The sequence below is a fragment of the Triticum aestivum genome, chromosome 2A, assembly GCF_018294505.1.
Source record: "Triticum aestivum cultivar Chinese Spring chromosome 2A, IWGSC CS RefSeq v2.1, whole genome shotgun sequence".
Lineage (NCBI taxonomy): Eukaryota > Viridiplantae > Streptophyta > Magnoliopsida > Poales > Poaceae > Triticum > Triticum aestivum.
Genome location: NC_057797.1, coordinates 95,306,891 through 95,326,141, shown reverse-complemented (window position 1 = coordinate 95,326,141; position 19,251 = coordinate 95,306,891). Strand labels below are relative to the sequence as shown.

Genomic DNA, 19,251 nt, shown 5'->3' with positions numbered 1-19,251 from the left:
GTGGTATGAGGGACTAAACTTATCCGGTTTTAAAAATTGAGGGACTACAGTTTGCTGGTTTTGGAGTTGAGGGACCATTTCTATATTTTCGAAGAAATTGAGAGACAAAAAATATACTTATCCCTAATTTAAAATACCACAAAGAGAGTGTGAGCAAGGATCGATCAGTCGCCAATGTGCATGGCATACTGTGTTTCTGGGGTTCTGGATATACTCCAGATAATGTATTCGCACTTTTGTGAAAAATATCAGTGAACTGGAAGAAACAGTATAATATTTTTTTGGAAGTACCATTGCAGCGTGGCAAGTTCGGTAAAAATATTTTGCATTGTTGAAGAAATCGCTAACTGGTAGCTGCTCGGTTGGCTGGCGAGTAGGGGATTAATAAGCTAATCGGCAAATTAATCAGCAATTTAATCAATTAATTGGACGATAAAGTTTATCTGCTACTCGGTGACCCTACAAGTAGGGATGAATCGGCAAGTTAACGGGTTAATCATCGGATGAATTCTTGAACAGGGATATTTTGTTCCAAGATGTTGTTCATCCGTATATGGTGGCATCGGGTTCAACGTTGCGGCAATTTGAAAAAATCCCTAGTTTCCCGCCAAAAAAATCCCTAGTTAAAATTGTACCATCTGCGGTATTTTCTTTTTTTTGCCGATTCAGACTTTTTGTCATTGGAAACAGAAGAAACATGCTAGTTCTATCTCTGAAGAACAGGGCGAACAGATCGCAGCTGGAAGAAAAATACATGTGGTCTATGTTAAGGATAACACAGTACATCTGAATAATGTAGCTGGTTGACCAGGGCTGTCTACATGGTTTTGCAGAAGATGGGAACCACAAAGGAAATATCAGAAATCTTAACATCATCACATCTTCAGCAGTTTCTGATGAATGAAAACCAAATCTTCTAGGCATCTAGCAACAGCTCATCATCAGCTCTTGTAGGCATTCAGGAACCTTTGAGCAGCATCCAGATCCAGTTCTTTGTAAACCTGGTCAAACAGAACAATCCCATAAGACCGCCAGGAAGAAAGATGGTAGAGACGTTATCACGAAGTAGGTTCCGGGAAAAGAGAAGTCAATACAAGTTTCTCGTGAGCTTCTTCGAATGTCTTGCAGAATAGTTCTGCCTTTGTTGCTCCAACCTGAGACAGCGAATAATAACATTATTTAGTAACCAATCAGAAAGTAAGCACTAGAGTAACCGAATCAGCCAATTACACCCCCTTGTCCGAATATTTATTCCATCCAGATCTGCGGGAAAACGATAACTGTATTTTATATATTCTAGATAGCTGCTGTAGGGCTATTACTCAATTGAAAAGGTAAACTAAAATATATCCAACAAAGGCCAAGCATGCTAACCAAGCTCACAAGCATTTTGCCAGATTATCATCTACCATCCCAGCCAGAGAGTGACATGTTTATGATATCTTTGTTTGCATCCGTAAGTATATACTTCATGTATACGAACAATCTGTTAATAAATATAAATGACACAAAATGCCACGTAATGCTTTTAAAATATTTCAACTTTCTGCTGAGTTGCTAGCTTCCTGATATAAAAGCAAAAGAAAGGTTACCTTTTTCTCAGCAGCCATCTTCAATTTCCGCAGGAATAGAGCTGTCGAACATGCCACAGAATTCATCATTAATATACTGGTGTGTTATGGCATGTTAGCAGAGATAACTGAGTCTATTTTCGGCTATTTCTTGTTGGTTGAGAAGCACACCCTCTGTTATTCCTTGTTTGGTTTGAGCCCAGGGTTGCCCCACCAAACATTTGGCAAGCCAAAATTTTGGTCAAGCACACTCTCTGCTATTCCTTGCCCTGGCTTCCCTAAATCTCGGTTAACCTCTATGACCATGTGCCGAAGTGTGCATAAGCTTGAAAACTAGGGAAAAACCAACTAATTTGATATGGTATAAAGGACTGCGTATTCGTAACATAGTTTGGCTGGCAGTTTAGGAAAATACAGGTTTGTGCATGCAACCTTAATTAAACATAGTTTTTCTAGAAGTAAATAAACTTAGTTTTGATTTTATCGGAAATGAAATTGAATCTTACATTCTTAAGAAGTTGATCCCCACTACAACCAATTTTCTCAACATGCAGCCCCTCCACATCATTATCTAGCCACGTCAGCAATTCTCGTCGTGTATACATGCATTTTGTACACAGACCTCCACGTCACCTGTTAAAACTGAGCCGTTTGGTTGTATTATCAATCAAATCCCCGCGTCCAATTCCTAAGACAGTTGCTCGATTCTAATTAGTTTGTTTCCCCTTCTGCCTCTTCGGTTTCCTTTTTAGTCTGTGGCAATTAGTAACCAATCGGCATTATGTCCTCGTGGCTCCAGCTCCACACAGGATCACAAACGACATCCCCATCTTCTAGGTGCAGAACTCCCATCCTCTTCTCCTATTAACTTTTGGGATTCAATCTGATGTTTACAACAGAAGCATGCGACCAGGTAGGCATCGGAGCATAGCTCATCTTTCTCTCTAATCCGGTTATGCTCGTCTCATGAAGTCAGAAACTCTGTACAGTTTTCGTTTGCAAAATTTGTTTATTATTAATTTTATTTTGGCGGGTGTTCTTTCCTTTTGCTTAGTGTTTTATGGAAATCTTATGTCAGTGTTGATTAACAGATTCTGCATTGCCAACGAAGTTTCATCTCAAGTGCAGCCTGTGAAGACAACTGAGAGGGATGCATGCAGCGAAACACAATGAACTACACATTTACTATCGTTTTTGCATGTGTGTGCGCGCGCACTAATTTACCTAAGGTGGTCTGCCATGCTTACACAGGCAATTTGTTTATACCTTCCAATTTCTGAATCTAGGTTTAACATCAGAGTTCATTCTGTTTTCTGACACAAAATCTTGATCCATGTTGTGAGACATTTGCAATATTTATTTTCAGGAATGATGCACAATATAGCTTAGCTTTACACCTCAGAACTGTTTATAAAATTCTTTAAATAGTTTGCAATTTATCTCATACATTCAGGATTTCTCGTGGTTGAATACACCGTTGCCATGCCTTGGAGTGCACCGTTTCACTTTGCTTTATGTATCAGCCAAATTTTTATAAAATTTATCAGAAAATCCCACAGCAACGTGCGGGGTGTTCTAGTTCTTAATGTTTGAAAGCCTTAATGAACATTATGTTGCTCGAGAACACAATTCATAACAAATCAGATGAGTTCACTATTAAGTGTAGAAGTTGATAGGACCGAGATGTTCCTCAGTTAGCTGGTTTCTGCAGGCAGCAGTCAGCCCACCCAGCTTTGAATCCCACATGTGCCATATGGGGCGAAAATGTGGTCAAAAGTGCAAACAGCCCTATGTGAGAAGTCTTGTTCTAAAAGATTTAAAGATAGAAGAAAATAAGAAATTGATATAAGATTAAGAGTTATTAACCCTAAGAAGGAACAAAATTCCATGACGTAGACTAGTGAGAGGAAGAATTGAGACTAAAGACGAAAGCCAACAGCAACAGGGCACAGGCTTAAGACCTAGGACCAATTAGAGATTAGGGATGTGTGGTCACGAACAAATTCCCAAGGGTTCGGGGATGCATGTTATAGATCTAAGGCTAATTAGGGATAGGGGTGTGGGGTAATGAATAACTGTCCATGTGATTCACATGAACAAAGTGAAAGGCCGCTACAATGATAATGGCAGATGATGTGGTTCCGGAATAGTTATGAGATGTAACTCTGGTAAAAATTTATCAGAGAAACATAAAAATGCTGATCCATATACCTTCTGCAGCATTCTTTTTGGTTCCTTTTATCTCCTGCAAGAAATAGCCCCGTCGGAATTATTTTCAAGTATAATCAGGCAGCACACAGCTGATCACATCAACCATACCTGAGCTCGTGTTTGCTGTGTGGTGCCTTCGCTTGATGATTCCACTTCATCCTTCTACATTTTGGCAAGAAAAGTTGGCATCAGTTCATAACCACAAGGTCTTGTAACAACATAACAAGCACTTACCATGTTTCCTTCGGTTACTTCTGCAATGAAGCATTGACCATGAATGTTTAGGATTACATGTCAAGTTACTTACTACTGCAATCCTTGTTACCGTTCGACCCACGTCTCTATTTATATACACTTTCTGTTTATATACGTGAGCGCATTTAACCGTCTCTTAACCACAGGGCTATAACTCGACTAACATCAAATATCCATGGCAAACACACTATTTGAAAGAGATGCGGCACCTTGACGATGCTGTACTAACATTCTTAACTAATATTAGCCAGATGCTAATATTAGCATGTTTACTTAAATGACACAGGACAGGAGACATAATCACATGGATCACATGCTTTGAGGGGCTAGAAGTAGGAGTAACTGATGGAATCTGGGAAATTCAGAAATACAGACAATAGACCAGACAAAGAGTTGCCATTTATGTCTTGCTAGGACACAAATACATACACACTTTTATCGCGCTCACAAACGCTCTCATTGTTAACAAGGCCTTTATATTCTTATTTCAATTGAAGACTTTTAACGGGATTTTTCCTTCTTTTATTTGCTTTATTACTACAGAAGAAATATCGATCTGATAATTACTTGTGGATCTGATGTTCGCCTTGTCGATGGAAGATTTACATCTCGTGAACTCCATGGGTTGCTACAAGACCAACACTTCCAAGATCAGCGTAGTGATACCATAGGCTTCGCGTGATCTAACGGGTCGCCAGAACCAACTCTAAGGTTACCCAAATCCAGAGCCATATTCCAAGCGCACAAACCTAGGATAAGTCCAATCAACAGCCACCCGCACCAAAATCCCCTACCCCGGCAAAATCGCGGTTTCTCTAGCCTCCGATTCAAGACCCGCAAGGGCGAGGGCCACCACTACCGCGCCGCAAACACACGAAAAATTCCCCATGCTCAGGAAACAGGAGAGAATTAGAGGAGCGGGGATGAGATGGATTACGCAGTAGTCGCGGGATCGGACGACGGGGAAGAGGTCGAGCATGCGCCGGAACTCCTGCTCGTCCATGGCGGCGAGCACGCTGCCGCCGCTCGCCGGCGTTGGGCCCCGCCTTCGCCTAGCCGCTCCGACGCCGGTGCGTTTCGGTCGGTCTCGAGCTCAGAGGAGACGACGAGTCCACCTGAGACGACTGCGCCGCGCTTGTGCTCTTAATCAAGGGCCCAAGACAGTTTCGGCCTTTTTTTTTTGAGCCGCATGCAGGGTTTGTGCAGATTAGGGCCTCTCTCGGCCCAAAGCAAATAACAGAAAAAAATATTGCGTGACAGCGTACAAGAGAAATGACAACTTTTCTTTTAACATGCGAACCAACATGTGGTTGTATGGTTAAAGGGACTGTGATATCCCCAGCCCATCAAGGTTCAATCCTGGTGCTCGAACCTCCAGACCTAAGTTCGGACTTCTCACACCATACTAAAGCCCGAACCGTTTTCTAGGGTTTAGTGGCAGGACAGGCGACGGCGGCGGCGATCGCGATCTCCCACGCGCGCGCACCCATCCTGGACGATCTCCATGCTATACCCAAGCCCTGATCGGCGCTTCCCCTGCGGCTGCTCTCAGGGTGATCAAGGGGGGGGGGGTCCTGGTACCCCTACCCACCTTTGGAACACGAAGGGAGAGGTGGCATCTAGGGTTTTGTGGGGCGGCGACATGGCGTCAGAGGAATCGAGGAAGTCGAGGGAGAAGGTGGAGCATATGATGGAGAAGATGAAGCTGACAGACAAGGAAAACAAGAAGTTGGTCGTAGATGATCAGGAGGTGGAAGGAGAGGCACCTCCAGTGGCGCTGGTGGGCCGGGTACTGCACCGTAAGTTCATCCATGTAAACTCTATCGCATATGCCCTCCGACCGGCCTGGGGTAACCCGAGGGGATTGAGCTTTAACCCGGTAGGGGAGAACACCTTTGTTGCAAACCTGGAGAATCAACGGGATCGAGATCACATCTATGGAGGCGGGCCGTGGATGGTGGGGAAACACGCAGTAATCTTGGAACTATTTGATTTCAGGGCCCGGCCATCTGATTGGAAGTTTGAGAAGCTGCAGATTTGGGCGAGGGTAATCAATCTGCCCTTTAATCTCCAATACCCGCCATGGCCTGAGCGCATAGCAGGGATGTTGGGAGAAGTAATCAAGTTGGATGTGGACTCAAAGGGTTTTGCCTTTGGTGAGTGCCTTAGAGCACGAATATGGATAAGGGTACAGGAACCCCTTATGAGGTGGGTGCAGCTAGAATCGGCTAGGACAAAAGAATCTGTACTGTATGATATTCAGTATGAGGGACTGACGTATTTCTGCTTCTCGTGTGGCCGGCTTGGACACGCTGACGCTTTTTGCCCGGATCCAGGGGAAAGGGATGAGGAGGGGTGCCTACCGTACGGGGAGAAACTTAGGTGGGTTGGACCTCGCAAGAACTGGGCGAATGCACCCCCAATGAGCAGCAACGGGGGAAGGCAGGGCGCCAGGAGAGAAGAGGAGTGGGATGCTGAAGAAGAGGAAGTAGAGAAGGGAGAGGAGGTTACTTCACCACTGAAAAACAAGCAAGGAATGGTCAGGAACGCAGTGTATCAGTTTAATGCCCGGGGCGGCGAGGGTGGCCGCACTGGGCCTGGAAGAGGCTATGACAGAGGTAGAGGTAGAGGCCGTGAGAGAGTGTACCGTCAAGTGGATATGGGGCCTGAAGGCCGCACCAACACATCAAACCAGCTTATGATCCTGGATCAGGACACTTGGAATAAGAAGAGGGCCATGGAAGGCGATGAGCCGAGTACATCCAAGGAAGATAGCAGGGATTCAAAAAAGAAAAAGCTCGTCGAAGGAGGAACTACTAGCGAGAAGGCGGTGGCTGATGCACAGCCCCGCCTGGAGAAATGAATTGCATAACGTGGAACTGTCGCGGGCTTGGGAACCCGGAGACAGTTCGTGAACTTCACCATTTGGTGAGGGTTGAAGCGCCCACCTTAGTATTCTTATCGGAGACGAAGATTGAGGGAAATAAGGTAGCAGATATGAAAGCAAGACTTGGTTTCGAAGGATGTATCACTGTCAGCAGTAACGGGCTGAGCGGAGGACTTGCCCTTTTCTGGTCTAGAGAGGTGGATGTTAAGCTCAACAATTTGTCAAACCAGCATATAGATGCTATGGTAAGGAATGTGGGCAGCGACCAGAAGGAGTGGCGTTTTACAGGCTTTTATGCCAAAGCAAAGAGGAGTGAAAGAAGTGAGAGCTGGACACTTTTAAAGTGGTTACGGTGTCAAAGTGACGTCCCTTGGTTGTGTGGCGGGGACTTTAATGAGATCACAGACAACATGGAATATTTCGGGGCCAATGAAAGAGCGGAATGGCAAATGCAAGGTTTTCGGGAGACCATTGATGAATGCAAGTTTCAGGACATGGGGTTTAACGGAATCCCGTACACGTGGGATAACCGTCAAGAAGGCGTGGCGAATGTAAAGGTGCGCTTGGACAGATACCTAGCCGACCCGGGCTTCATCCAGATGCATGGAGACACGGGAGTGAGGCACGTTCCATCCCCACAGTCGGATCATTGCATGCTAGTCATTAAGATCAAGAAGCTGGTGGAGTGGGAGGACATCGGACCTCGCCGTTTTGTTTATGAGGAAGCATGGAGACGGGAGGAGTCATATGAGCCCACGGTGGTGGCTGCATGGGAGAAGGGAGCTCTTACACTTGAGGACCTCAACTCCTCTTTAAATAACATGCAGGGCCAACTCACCGATTGGAAACAAAAGAAGTTTGGGGACATAAAACAAAAACTGAAGAAAGTGAGAAAGGAGTTTGAGAGGGAGAAGGCGAACTCGCTATACCGTGGTTCATCCAGAAGGGAGAAGGAGTTAGCAAGGCAACTGAATGGTCTTTTGTTAAAGGAGGAAATTATGGCGAGAGCACGGTCGAGAGCTGACTGGCTTAAGGCCGGCGACCAGAATACTGGATTTTTCCATGCTCAAGCATCAAGGAGGAAGCATCAAAATAAAATCCTGGTGCTCGAGAAACAAGATGGAACGATTGTGGATAGTAGGGATGAGGTGAGAGCTGAGGTACAAAGTTTTTATACACAGCTATACACAACTCAAGATGAGGTGGTCATGGACGAAGTGTTGCACCATGTACCACGTATGGTGACGGATGAGATGAATGGCCGGCTGGATAGACCCTTTTGTGCCGATGAAGTAGAGAAAGCACTATTCGCAATGGCACCGGCGAAGGCGCCGGGAGCGGATGGATTTCATGCGGGTTTCTATCAGCATCACTGGTCACTTATAAAGGAGGATGTAACCCGCTCAGTTTTAAATTTTTTAAACGGCAGGCACATGCCGGAAGCTATTAATAAAACTGTAATAGTGCTTATACCAAAGGTCAAGAACCCAAGGAATATTACACAGTATAGACCAATCTCCCTCTGTAATGTCATTTACAAAATCTGTTCCAAGGTGCTGGCTAACAGGTTGAGGGAGATCCTAGATGAGATCATCGCGGAGGAGCAAAGCGCCTTTGTTCTAGGGCGGTTGATTACGGACAACGCCATCACAGCTTTTGAATGCATCCATGCAATGAAGAGGAAGAGAACTAAGCAAGGGTGGTGCGCGGTGAAGTTGGATATGATGAAGGCGTACGATCGCGTGGAGTGGCCGTATCTCCAAGGAATCATGCTGCAGCTGGGTTTCTCGGAGGAGTGGGTGTCTCTATTAATGAGATGTGTAAACTCTGATACTTTTCAAGTGAAGATGAATGGAGAATTGTTGCCCTCTTTTCGCCCATCCAAAGGTATCCGGCAAGGTGATCCCGTTTCCCCGTATTTGTTTCTTCTATGTGGGGAAGGACTCTCATGTTTGTTGAAAAACTATGATGTTGGATGGATCGATAGAGGGATACGGCCTGGGTTGAGAGCCCCTTGGATTTTGCACCTCTTATTTGCGGATGACTATTTAGTTTTTATGAAGGCAGATTCAAGGAGTGCACAAAGGTTGAATGAAATCCTTCAAGCCTATCACTTGGGGTCGGGACAATGTATAAACAAAGCCAAGAGCTCGGTTTTTTTCAGCCCAAACACAAGGGCATCGGCGAAGGCAAGGGTCAGGAGTAACTTGCAGATATACAGAGAAACTCTTGCCGAGAAGTACCTAGGCTTGCCCATGTTGGGGAACGTAGTAATTTCAAAAAAATTCCTACGCACACGCAAGATCATGGTGATGCATAGCAATGAGGGGAGAGTGTGATCTACGTACCCTTTGTAGATCGACAACGGAAGCGTTTGGTTGATGTAGTCGTACGTCTTCACGGCCCGACCGATCAAGCACCGAAACTATGGCACCTCCGAGTTTTAGCACACGTTCAGCTCGATGACGATCCCCGGACTCCGATCCAGCAAAGTGTCGGGGAAGAGTTCCGTCAGCACGATGGCGTGGTGACGATCTTGATGTACTACAGTCGCAGGGCTTCGCCTAAGCACCGCTACAATGTTATCGAGGACTATGGTGGCAGGGGGCGCCGCACACGGCTAAGAATAAGATCACGTGGATCAACTTCTGTCTCTCTGGGGTGCCCCTGCCTCTGTATATAAAGGACCAAGAGGGGGAGGCCGTCCGGCCACATATGGCGCGCCAGGAGGAGTCCTACTCCCTCTGGGAGTAGGACTTCTCCCCCAATCCTAGTTGGAATAGGACTCGCGAGGTGGGAAAAGAGAGAGAGAGAAGGAAGAGGGCGCCGGCCCCCTCTCTCCTTGTCCTATTCGGACTAGGGGGGAGGGGCGCGCGGCCCAGCCCTGGCTGCCTCTCCTCTTCTTCCACTAAGGCCCATTAAGGCCCATGTACCTCCCGGGGGTTCCGGTAACCTCCCGGTACTCCGGTAAAATCCCGATTTCACCCGGAACACTTCCGATATCCAAACATAGGCTTCCAATATATCAATCTTTATGTCTCGACCATTTCGAGACTCCTCGTCATGTCCATGATCACATCCGGGACTCCGAACAAACTTTGGTACATCAAAATGCATAAACTCATAATATAACTGTCATCGTAACCTTAAGCGTGCGGACCCTACGGGTTCGAGAACAATGTAGACATGACCGAGACATGTCTCCGGTCAATAACCAATAGCGGAACCTGGATGCTCATATTGGCTCCTACATATTCTACGAAGATCTTTATCGGTCAGACCGCATAACAACATACGTTGTTCCCTTTGTCATCGGTATGTTACTTGCCCGAGATTCGATCGTCGGTATCCCATACCTAGTTCAATATCGTTACCAGCAAGTCTCTTTACTCGTTCCGTAATACATCATCTCACAACTAACTCATTAGTTGCAATGCTTGCAAGGCTTATGTGATGTGTATTACCGAGAGGGCCCAGAGATACCTCTCCGACAATCGGAGTGACAAATCCTAATCTCGAAATACGCCAACCCAACATGTACCTTTGGAGACACCTGTAGAGCACCTTTATAATCACCCATTTACGTTGTGACGTTTGGTAGCACACAAAGTGTTCCTCCGGCAAACGGGAGTTGCATAATCTCATAGTCATAGAAACATGTATAGGTCATGAAGAAAGCAATAGCAACATACTAAACGATCGGGTGCTAAGCTAATGGAATGGGTCATGTCAATCACATCATTCTCCTAATGATGTGATCCCGTTAATAAAATAACAACTCTTTTGTTTATGGTTATGAAACATAACCATCTTCGATTAACGAGCTAGTCAAGTAGAGGCATACTAGTGACACTTTGTTTGTCTATGTATTCACACAAGTATTATGTTTCTGGTTAATACAATTCTAGCATGAATAATAAACATTTATCATGATATAAGGAAATAAATAATAACTTTATTATTGCCTCTAGGGCATATTTCCTTCAGCCCATGGCGGCAGGTCGGGTAACAGAGGGAAGTTTTGTGCATGTGAAAGAACAAGCAAGGTCAAGAGTGCAAGGATATTGCGAGAGGCTCATGTCAATCACGGCTAGGATGGTTCTCCTCAAAGTGGTGATTCAAGCCCTACCGGCCTATTCTATGAGTTGTTTCAAACTCAATAAAGGCTTATGCCAGAAAGTCACGACAGTGATGTCAAAGTTTTGGTGGGATGAATCTCTTGATAAGAGGAGAATGCACTGGCAATCATGGGAGAAGATGGCTGTATCTAAGTCCAAAGGAGGCTTGGGCTTTCGGGATTTGGAGATGTTCAATGATGCGATGCTCGCCAGACAGGCGTGGCGATTGCTGGATAGACCGGACAGTCTATGCACGCGTGTTCTGAAGGGTAGGTACTACCCAGATGGAGATTTCTTGCAGGCAGGATGCCCTGCTAGCGCCTCCACTACGTGAAAGGCGATAATCACCGGCAGAGAAGTACTCAAGAGGGGGTTGATACGTAGAATTGGTGACGGAACTACTACGAAGGTATGGCATGACAATTGGATACAAGGGAGCAATACTTTCAAACCTGTGTGTAATATGGGAAGCGAGCCCATACATCTTGTGTCCGATTTGATGACGGAGGATGGTGACTGGAATGAGGAAATTATCGAGAGAACCTTCATCGCCCTGGATGTGAAAGCTATCATTAACATGCCGAGGCCGCGGGTAGCTCTACCTGATTTTTGGGCATGGGGCTATGAGAGGTCCGGGATTTTCACGGTTCGTTCAGCGTACAGAATGTTGATGGAAGCCCGGGAAAATGAGTTGAACCAGGTTGGCAGCTCCTCCCAAGGGGAGGAGGTGTGGAAATCACTATGGAGGCTGAAGGTGCAGCCCAAGATTTGAATTTTCTGGTGGCGGGTCCTTAAAGGATTCCTACCAGCGAAGGAAGAGTTATGCCGACGACATATAGGGGAAGATCACACTTGCCCAATGTGCGGCAATCAGGAGGAGTCGCTGTTTCACTCTCTGGTTACATGCAATCATGCCAAACTGTTTTGGACAGAGGCAGAAGATTTCTTCGAGTTCAAAATACCACGGCTACACCCAGCGACGTGGTCGAGGGATTTGCTTGATTCCAGTTTTATCGGGAGAGACCGGGCGGGTATCATTATCTCAGTCATGTGGGCAATCTGGTCAAGTAGGAACAAATACACCCATGAGGAAATCAAATATCAGCCCGGGAGATCGATGGTCCTAGTGAGGGAACTCATCCAAGCTCTGTACATCCAGCCCGATACTGCCGAAGGGAGGTGTACCACGAAGGAGAGATGGAAGCCACCGGAAGAAGGATGGTGTAAAATCAATACGGACGCTGCGGTGGACGTGAGCGGGTCTTCCTCAGCGATCGGACTAGTGGCTCGGGGCCACGACAGAGAATTGAAGCTAGCGGGAGGCCGCAAGCTGCCCGGGGTAACTGATCCGTATTGTGCTGAACTGCTAGCTGTCAGGGAGGCTGTGCGTCTGGCTATGGAGAAGGGCTGGACGCGGGTGATCGTCGAGACAGACTGCAAAACTGTTAGAAGCGAGTATATGGCAACGGATTGCAGGTCGACAGGAAGCCCGATCATCAGCGAGATCAAATCCTATCTCCAACACTTTCAGGGGTTGCAATTAAACTTTGTTAGAAGAGATGCCAATGAGGTAGCTCACTGGTGCGCCAGAGAGAGTCTGGCTAGTACTTCGATTGTAAAATTTCTTGATATTTTCCCTGCTTCATTGATTGCCCTAGCGCAATTGGATGTAAACTGTCTTAATAATGAATAAAGGCCTTTGAGGGCGGTTCTAAAAAAAGGGTTCAATCCTGGTGCTCGCATTTATTTCTAGATTTATTTCAGTATTTTCGGTGATTTGCTTTCAGTGGGAGGATAAATGCGAGCATCGTGACTTTTTTTTCTTTGAGATTTTTTTTCATTCATATCACGAATCAGTACAAAAAAGTTGACCCTTACAAGCACACTGAAACGCAAACACAAAGGACCATGAACACCTGGAGTACCCTAAGACAACCATATGCTCGCATTTATTTCTAGATTTATTTCAGTATTTTCGGTGATTTGCTTTCAGTGGGAGGATAAATGCGAGCATCATGACTTTTTTTTTTCTTTGAGATTTTTTTTCGTTCATATCACGAATCAGTACAAAAAAGTTGACCCTTACAAGCACACTGAAACGCAAACACAAAGGACCATGAACACCTGGAGTACCCTAAGACAACCATAACACAAGAAGATCTCCAGAGCCCTGTGTCATCATTCCTGAATCTTGAGAGAAGACCCCTGCAGCAGAAGGATCTGCAACCAGTCGCAAGCAGGTCATCATCTTCGACCACGGTGTAATTGTCGCCACGCTGTTTTCTCCTTTCTTGACACCAGCAGTGAAAGGGCATGGACATTAATCCAACACACCTGCAACAGCCGTCGCCATCTTTGGCTTTGAGCGAGCATCAGGACTTGAACCATGGTGGGCTGAGGATACTACTGTCCACCTAACCATTCAGTCACAAGTTGGTTCGCAAATGATAACTTTTTCTTAACACGGTGCAATAAAAGTTGTACATGCGCATACACTCACTCCTATAAACACAAGCACACACATCCTATCTTTATGAGCATCTTTGAAAGGCTAAGACGACACATCATATTGAGATATATGAATTTGTAAAAGACACATTCGTAGTCAATAAAAACGTCTCCTCTCAGTAAACACACATACAATGTGTCACCGGGCTCACAGCTGCCACTGTGATGCTCCGGCGACGCGGCAGCGGGCGTAGGTCGCTGGGCCCCACAGCAAGCCATGGGCAACGAACTCGTACGAAGGTGGAACCCGTCCCGCGACAACACCCTGCATGGGGCGCGACACATTGTGGCCGCCGCAGCGCACCATCAGGTCGGTGTTGTACGGGCCCCGCCGCCGCAACACGACACTGGCGACTGCCCGCCAAACCCGTGTCTGCGTGGGTTTGCAGTGAAGTGTCCATGGCCACGGCCGCGCCAGGGTGACGCCAACAGAACGTGAGCAGTCCACCCTGATCGTGCGGTTGTGCAGCCCAACAAAGTCGTTGAGTCACCTAAGGCAACCGAGCACGTCATGTCGTTGGTCTGAAACTTGGTCAGCTCCTCCGGGTTGCATCCTAGCGGCAGGGTCTTGGGGACGACCACCGCCTTGGCGCCAACTCGATCAGCAAGGTGCCGAAGGCGCTGATGCCGGTGACGACGTTGGGGATGTCGTAGGAGCTCACCTCGCGGACCGGCCTGCCTTGGAACAGGGACTAGTTGTAGCGGCCCCGCCGATCTGTCCTGCCAGGAACAATGAACTCATGATTGTTTCTCTTTGGGTCGCGCTAACTGCCACACGTGTGGCATATACGACATACGCCCACACACCATGTGTGGTGTACGCAGGAGGCAGCCCACACGGGTTGTGTGTGGGCGGACATTAGAATTGCCCACACGTGTGGGCGCGGCTATTTCGTGCCACACGTCCAACAAGTACTACTTATCTTCACCCCATGTGTGTGGCACGAAGCAAAAATGCCAACACGTCCTAGCGCAGCTACATTAAGTACTCCGCGGGATGACGGTTTAGTTGCCATCCTGGTTGGCAGATGTAGTTATCCGGTATGGCAATTGTAGTTATAAAAGCATGGCAACTCTATCTGTTTTGGTTAAATATAGTTGCCATGTCTAATTTATGATAGTTGCCGCGTGTAATCAAACCGTAGTTGCCGTGTGTGATTAGCTACTTGCCATATATGGTCAAAACAGTAGTTGCCATGTGTGTTTACCTAGTTGCCGCGTGTGGTCCAACCATAGTTGCCATGTATTGTTAATCACAGTTGCCATGTGTGTTTATCTGGTTGCCATGTGCGCGCAACTGCAGTTGCCATGTAGCAAAGAATCACAGTTGCCATGCGTGTGTACCGAGTTGCCACGTTCGCGTAACTGCAGTTCAGTTGCCATATGTGTACCGAGTTGCCACGTTCGCATAACTGCAGTTGCCATCCACAAGGTAGGAGTGTCGTGTGGGTGAAAAGCAGTTCGCCCACACGCGCATGACCTAGGTGGTGGCTGTGTGGGTGAAAAGCAGTTTGCCCACATAACTCAGCTGGCAAACAGCGTGGTGCGGGTGTGTGGGCAAACTCTCCAACGCCCACACACCAGCCCCGTCCTACGTGGCACATCAAATCTACCTTTTCGTGTCAAGATTCGTGCAAAAGACAGTGAACGATGATTCAGGCGTGTGGGCGAGTTGGACAGCGCCCACACGTGTGGGCGTTAACATTTCCGAAAAAAAAATCATCCCCGATCCACGTGCGTGTGAAGATTATGTGCGAGCTTTGCTTTCCAAGCTTCCTGGATCTTCCAACCATGGCGTGAATTAGCTTGCTCTTTGATTTCCTCGGTCCATGTGCTAAGCCAAAGTAGTAGTACTACTCATTTGATTCCGTCTAACCGAGTCAGCTAGGACTAGTATATCTCCTCGATCAACGATTTTCAGCAGCGATTCTGGCTTTCCTGCAGCTTGTCTCCTTCCCAGCAAAAACTGATCTGCTAGACGCCTTGGAACTTGTTTCCTTTGATTTGATCGGTGGGAAAAATAACGCCATGGACGTGGGCCAAATCTGCACCAGACTATAAGTGCCTTGATCTGCTTCGGTGCTGCCGTCGCGCGTGACTGTTGCGATTGAGAAATCGATCGCTGACGCGCCGCAGTTACCTGATTGAAAAAACATGTCGATCACACCGGCCAGCAGAGTTGGCAGCGGATTCAATCACGAGTGGCGACAAAACGACGACGAGGGAGTTGTCCAGCGGACTAGGATCCGAGCGGCGGCTAACATGCGGCAAAGTACGCAGCGGATTCTGAGTTCCAGGGACGGGCGGTCGAACATGGCTCTGATATTAATGTAAGAAAATTTAGGGTTTACGGTCTACCTCTATTCCTTTGCGTTTATCCGTGATGCCGTTCACAATTCGCATATGTGAGGCTAGGGGTAGGGACTTTTTTATACTGTCTTTTCGAAGAATCCACCTCATATGCAGATATAAGATTCCTAGTCTTTTTCACTAGTTTCCGGAATAGAGTCCATATCAAATTATCAACCACGATCATATTTGTCTGTTTAACGGATTCTATCCGTTTCGTCCTCGGAGCACGCGCTTGTGAGCAACGCGCCATAATAGAGTGTAAATTCCTCTAATTATGTAGATCAACATTAGGGCTGTAATCTAATTATACAATCTAGCTCCTTCCAATCATCGGTGTACTCGGATAGTCTTTCCAGTATAAATAGTATATTGTATTCCACCGATAATCGACCAGCTTCCTTAAGTATATAAAACTTAAGTACGTTCCAGCAAGTAACAATTCAATGCTAAACATGTAAAACAATTCTATGTATAAATACATGTATAATTCTATAATGAGGTATTCTGAATTTTAACAATTCCAAATAATTTGAATATAGTTGCAGGACACATAATTCCAACATCTTCCCGCTCGCGCGATTCTTACTCGACGCCCTCCGCCGACACCGGCGCTGGGGCCCTCCCGTCGTCGCCGACCTGTCCAAGCTCCGCCGCGTACCACCCATCCTCGTGGCTGAGGTCCTCAGCGCGCACCCGCCACCACCTCCCCCGCTCGCCCTCCCCTTCTTCCACTGGGCCGGCCGCCAGAAGGGCTTCCGACACTGCTTCCCTGCGTTCCACGCTCTCGCCTCCCTCCTCTCCGCTGCAGGCCTCCCTGCTGCCGCCGATCAGCTTCCCGACCTCATTCGCTCCCACGGCAAGCCCGTCTCTCACCCTCAGCTCACACTCCTCGTCCGGCTTCACACCGCTGCACGCCGCCCCCTCCGTGCGCTCTACACGCTCCGCCGGTTTCGACATGAGTTCTCTGTTCAGCCGCAGGTCCACGTCTGCAACCGTGTCCTCGGCGCTTTGACTGCGGCAGGCCATGTTGAGGATGCGCTCAAGCTGTTCGATGAAATGGCAGAAAGTGGCATCAGGCCTATGCCGGTCACATTTGCAATCATCGTGCGTGCGCTGGGCCAGGAAGGGATGGCGGAGAGGATCCTAGAGATGATTGGGAGGATGCGTGATGAGGTGTGCCGGCCGGACGTGTTTGTGTACACCGCTCTGGTCAAGACGATGGTGCGCAGGGGGCACATGGAGGCTTGCATCAGAGTGTGGGAGGAGATGGGGAGAGATGGTGTGGAGCCAGACACAGTGGCATATGCTACAATGGTTGAGGGGCTATGCAACGCTGGGATTGTAGAGAAAGCAGCTAAATTGTTTGAGGGGATGAGGAAAAAGGGGTTGTTGGTTGACAGGATCGTGTATGCATCACTCGTCGATGCCTATGTTGCTGCTGGGAGGGTTGGGGATGGCTGTAGGATTTTGAAGGAGATGGTGGATGCTGGCTACTGCGCTGACCTCAAAACATACAACATACTCATTGCCGGTCTGTGTGGTATAGGTCGGGAGGATAAGGCACATAACATGTTTCAGATTGTCCTTCAGGAGGAGCTAGTGCCAAGCTCTGAGACTGTTTCACAGTTACTAGTTTGCTATGCTGATAAGGGTGAGATGGTTAACTTTTTTGGATTGGTTGACAAATTGGTTGAGCTGAGCTTGCCTGCCCTAGAATTTTTAGCGGACTTCTTGAGGCTCTTTGCATGCAAGGATGGTAGGGAATTGAAGACTCTGGAATTGTTTAAGACTTTGAGACAAAAAGGGTATTTCAGTGTTAACATTTATAACATTCTTATTGAGAATCTGCTCAAGATCAAGGAGAGGAAGAAAGCATTATTACTGTTTGAGGAAATGAAAGCTTCAGATGACTGCGAGCCAGAGTCATGTACATATAGTCTTATGATTCCATGTTTTGTGGATGAAGGAAATATTGAAGAGGCTTGCTCATGCTACAACTCCATGATGAAGGCTGAATGGATACCAAGTCTTTCAGCCTATCGTTCGCTCGTGAAAGGGCTATGCAAGATTGGAGAGATAAATGCAGCTGTTTCACTTGTACCAGATTGTCTTGGAAATGTAGAGAATGGGCCAATGGAATTCAAGTACACCTTAACTGTTATTGAAGCTTGCCGGTCAAAAGACCCGGAGAAGGTCATGAAAGTGGTGGTTGAGATGATTGAGTTAGGTTATTTAATAGACGAACTTATCTTCTCTGCTGTCATCTATGGATTCTGCAAGTACGCAACTTCAACTAGAGCTAGAGAGGTGTTCTCTGTTATGAGAGATAGGGATATTATTTCGGAGGCTAATTTTATTGTTTACGAGGACATGCTGAACGAGCACCTGAAGAAGGTCACTGCAGACTTGGTGATATCTGGATTGAAGTTCTTCAACCTTGAACCAAAATTGAAATGGAGAAGCAGAATTGATTGAAATATATTTGTACAGTTACTAGGGTAAAGAAGATCATTTATGAAGTGTAAATCTGATCAAATTTATCGATCTCTTTGCTGAACTAGTCCATCTATACAGTTGAATGGGGAAAAGATATAGGACGTGTTTATCTGGTGATCATTCGTTGGGGGAGAACTATCAGCGAGCACCTCAATTGCCATGCTACGTTTAAATTTTTTGCCGTGTATGTTTGAGGGACTTTCCATGCACTAAAGGAAGGAAATTGTCATGTTAAGAAAAGAATTGCCAGACGCAGTGTATTTTTTTTAAATGTCATGCATTTCAATCATGATCCAACTGCTTTAAATTCGTTTGCAAGGAGCTCTCACCAAACGAACCTTCGCCCATTAATATTTCCGAAGGTATAACTTCACATCGACGAAAGCATAAGCTAGTGATCGGAAATTGAGGGTACTAAAGGGTTTCGTATTTGTTGTGAATAGCTTAACCTTATGCATTAGTATATGCTGATACGAAAACGTATTTAGTATGAACAAACTTAATCATTCGCACAGTCTAAATGTGGTGCGGACGGACCAGGGGTTATGTCGGTTAGAATCTTTACTATGCACATTCATTTCGACAGCGGGCGCTGCGCTAGCTTTGCATGATTAGTGTTGAGTAAATAGGCAATTTCTCGATTAAATTAATCCATGAGTAAATCACTAGCATGGCATTGACTAAGTTGATGACGTACTGACTCTGATCTAAACATGCACGTACTAAGCAAACAGTAAGACAAATCTACACATACTGCTACTACTGCTAATATGAAAATAATCAGGAGCGGGATAAACGAGTTATACCCTCCAGTAGGCCACGCAGAGGCCGCGGCTTTGGTGGCAGCAGCGGC

The 19,251-nt window shown here is 46.6% G+C and overlaps 2 protein-coding genes across 2 annotated transcripts; one reads left to right on the top strand and one right to left on the bottom strand.

The window, feature by feature from the left end:
• Positions 1-740: 740 nt before the first annotated feature.
• LOC123187774 (uncharacterized) lies at positions 741-5,219 on the bottom strand. The gene is made up of 6 exons (XM_044599701.1): positions 4,975-5,219; positions 3,891-3,944; positions 3,783-3,816; positions 1,593-1,633; positions 1,095-1,154; positions 741-1,001 (listed from the first exon to the last, which is right to left on the bottom strand). The coding sequence occupies exons 1-6, from the start codon at positions 5,038-5,040 to the stop codon at positions 942-944; spliced, it is 315 nt and encodes a 104-aa protein (XP_044455636.1). The 5' UTR covers positions 5,041-5,219; the 3' UTR covers positions 741-941.
• Positions 5,220-6,896: 1,677 nt separating this feature from the next.
• Positions 6,897-18,607, top strand: LOC123191565 (pentatricopeptide repeat-containing protein At4g20740-like). Its single transcript, XM_044604250.1, has 3 exons — positions 6,897-8,084; positions 8,478-8,719; positions 16,442-18,607. Exons 1-3 carry the CDS (start codon positions 6,897-6,899, stop codon positions 18,375-18,377), a joined length of 3,366 nt encoding a protein of 1,121 aa, XP_044460185.1. The 3' UTR covers positions 18,378-18,607.
• The last annotated feature ends 644 nt before the right edge of the window (positions 18,608-19,251 follow it).

Coding starts and splice junctions, on each gene's coding strand:
- LOC123187774 (XM_044599701.1), bottom strand. CDS start 5,040: ATGGACGAGCAGGAGTTCCGGCGCATGCTCGACCTCTTCCCCGTCGTC. Junction 3,945..4,974: donor TCCGATCCCGCGACTACTGC/GTAATCCATCTC, acceptor GCCAAAATGTAG/AAGGATGAAGTGGAATCATC. Junction 1,155..1,592: donor AGATGGCTGCTGAGAAAAAG/GTAACCTTTCTT, acceptor TCGCTGTCTCAG/GTTGGAGCAACAAAGGCAGA.
- LOC123191565 (XM_044604250.1), top strand. CDS start 6,897: ATGAATTGCATAACGTGGAACTGTCGCGGGCTTGGGAACCCGGAGACA. Junction 8,085..8,477: donor GGGATGAGGTGAGAGCTGAG/GTACAAAGTTTT, acceptor ATCTGTTCCAAG/GTGCTGGCTAACAGGTTGAG. Junction 8,720..16,441: donor CAGCTGGGTTTCTCGGAGGA/GTGGGTGTCTCT, acceptor ATTTGAATATAG/TTGCAGGACACATAATTCCA.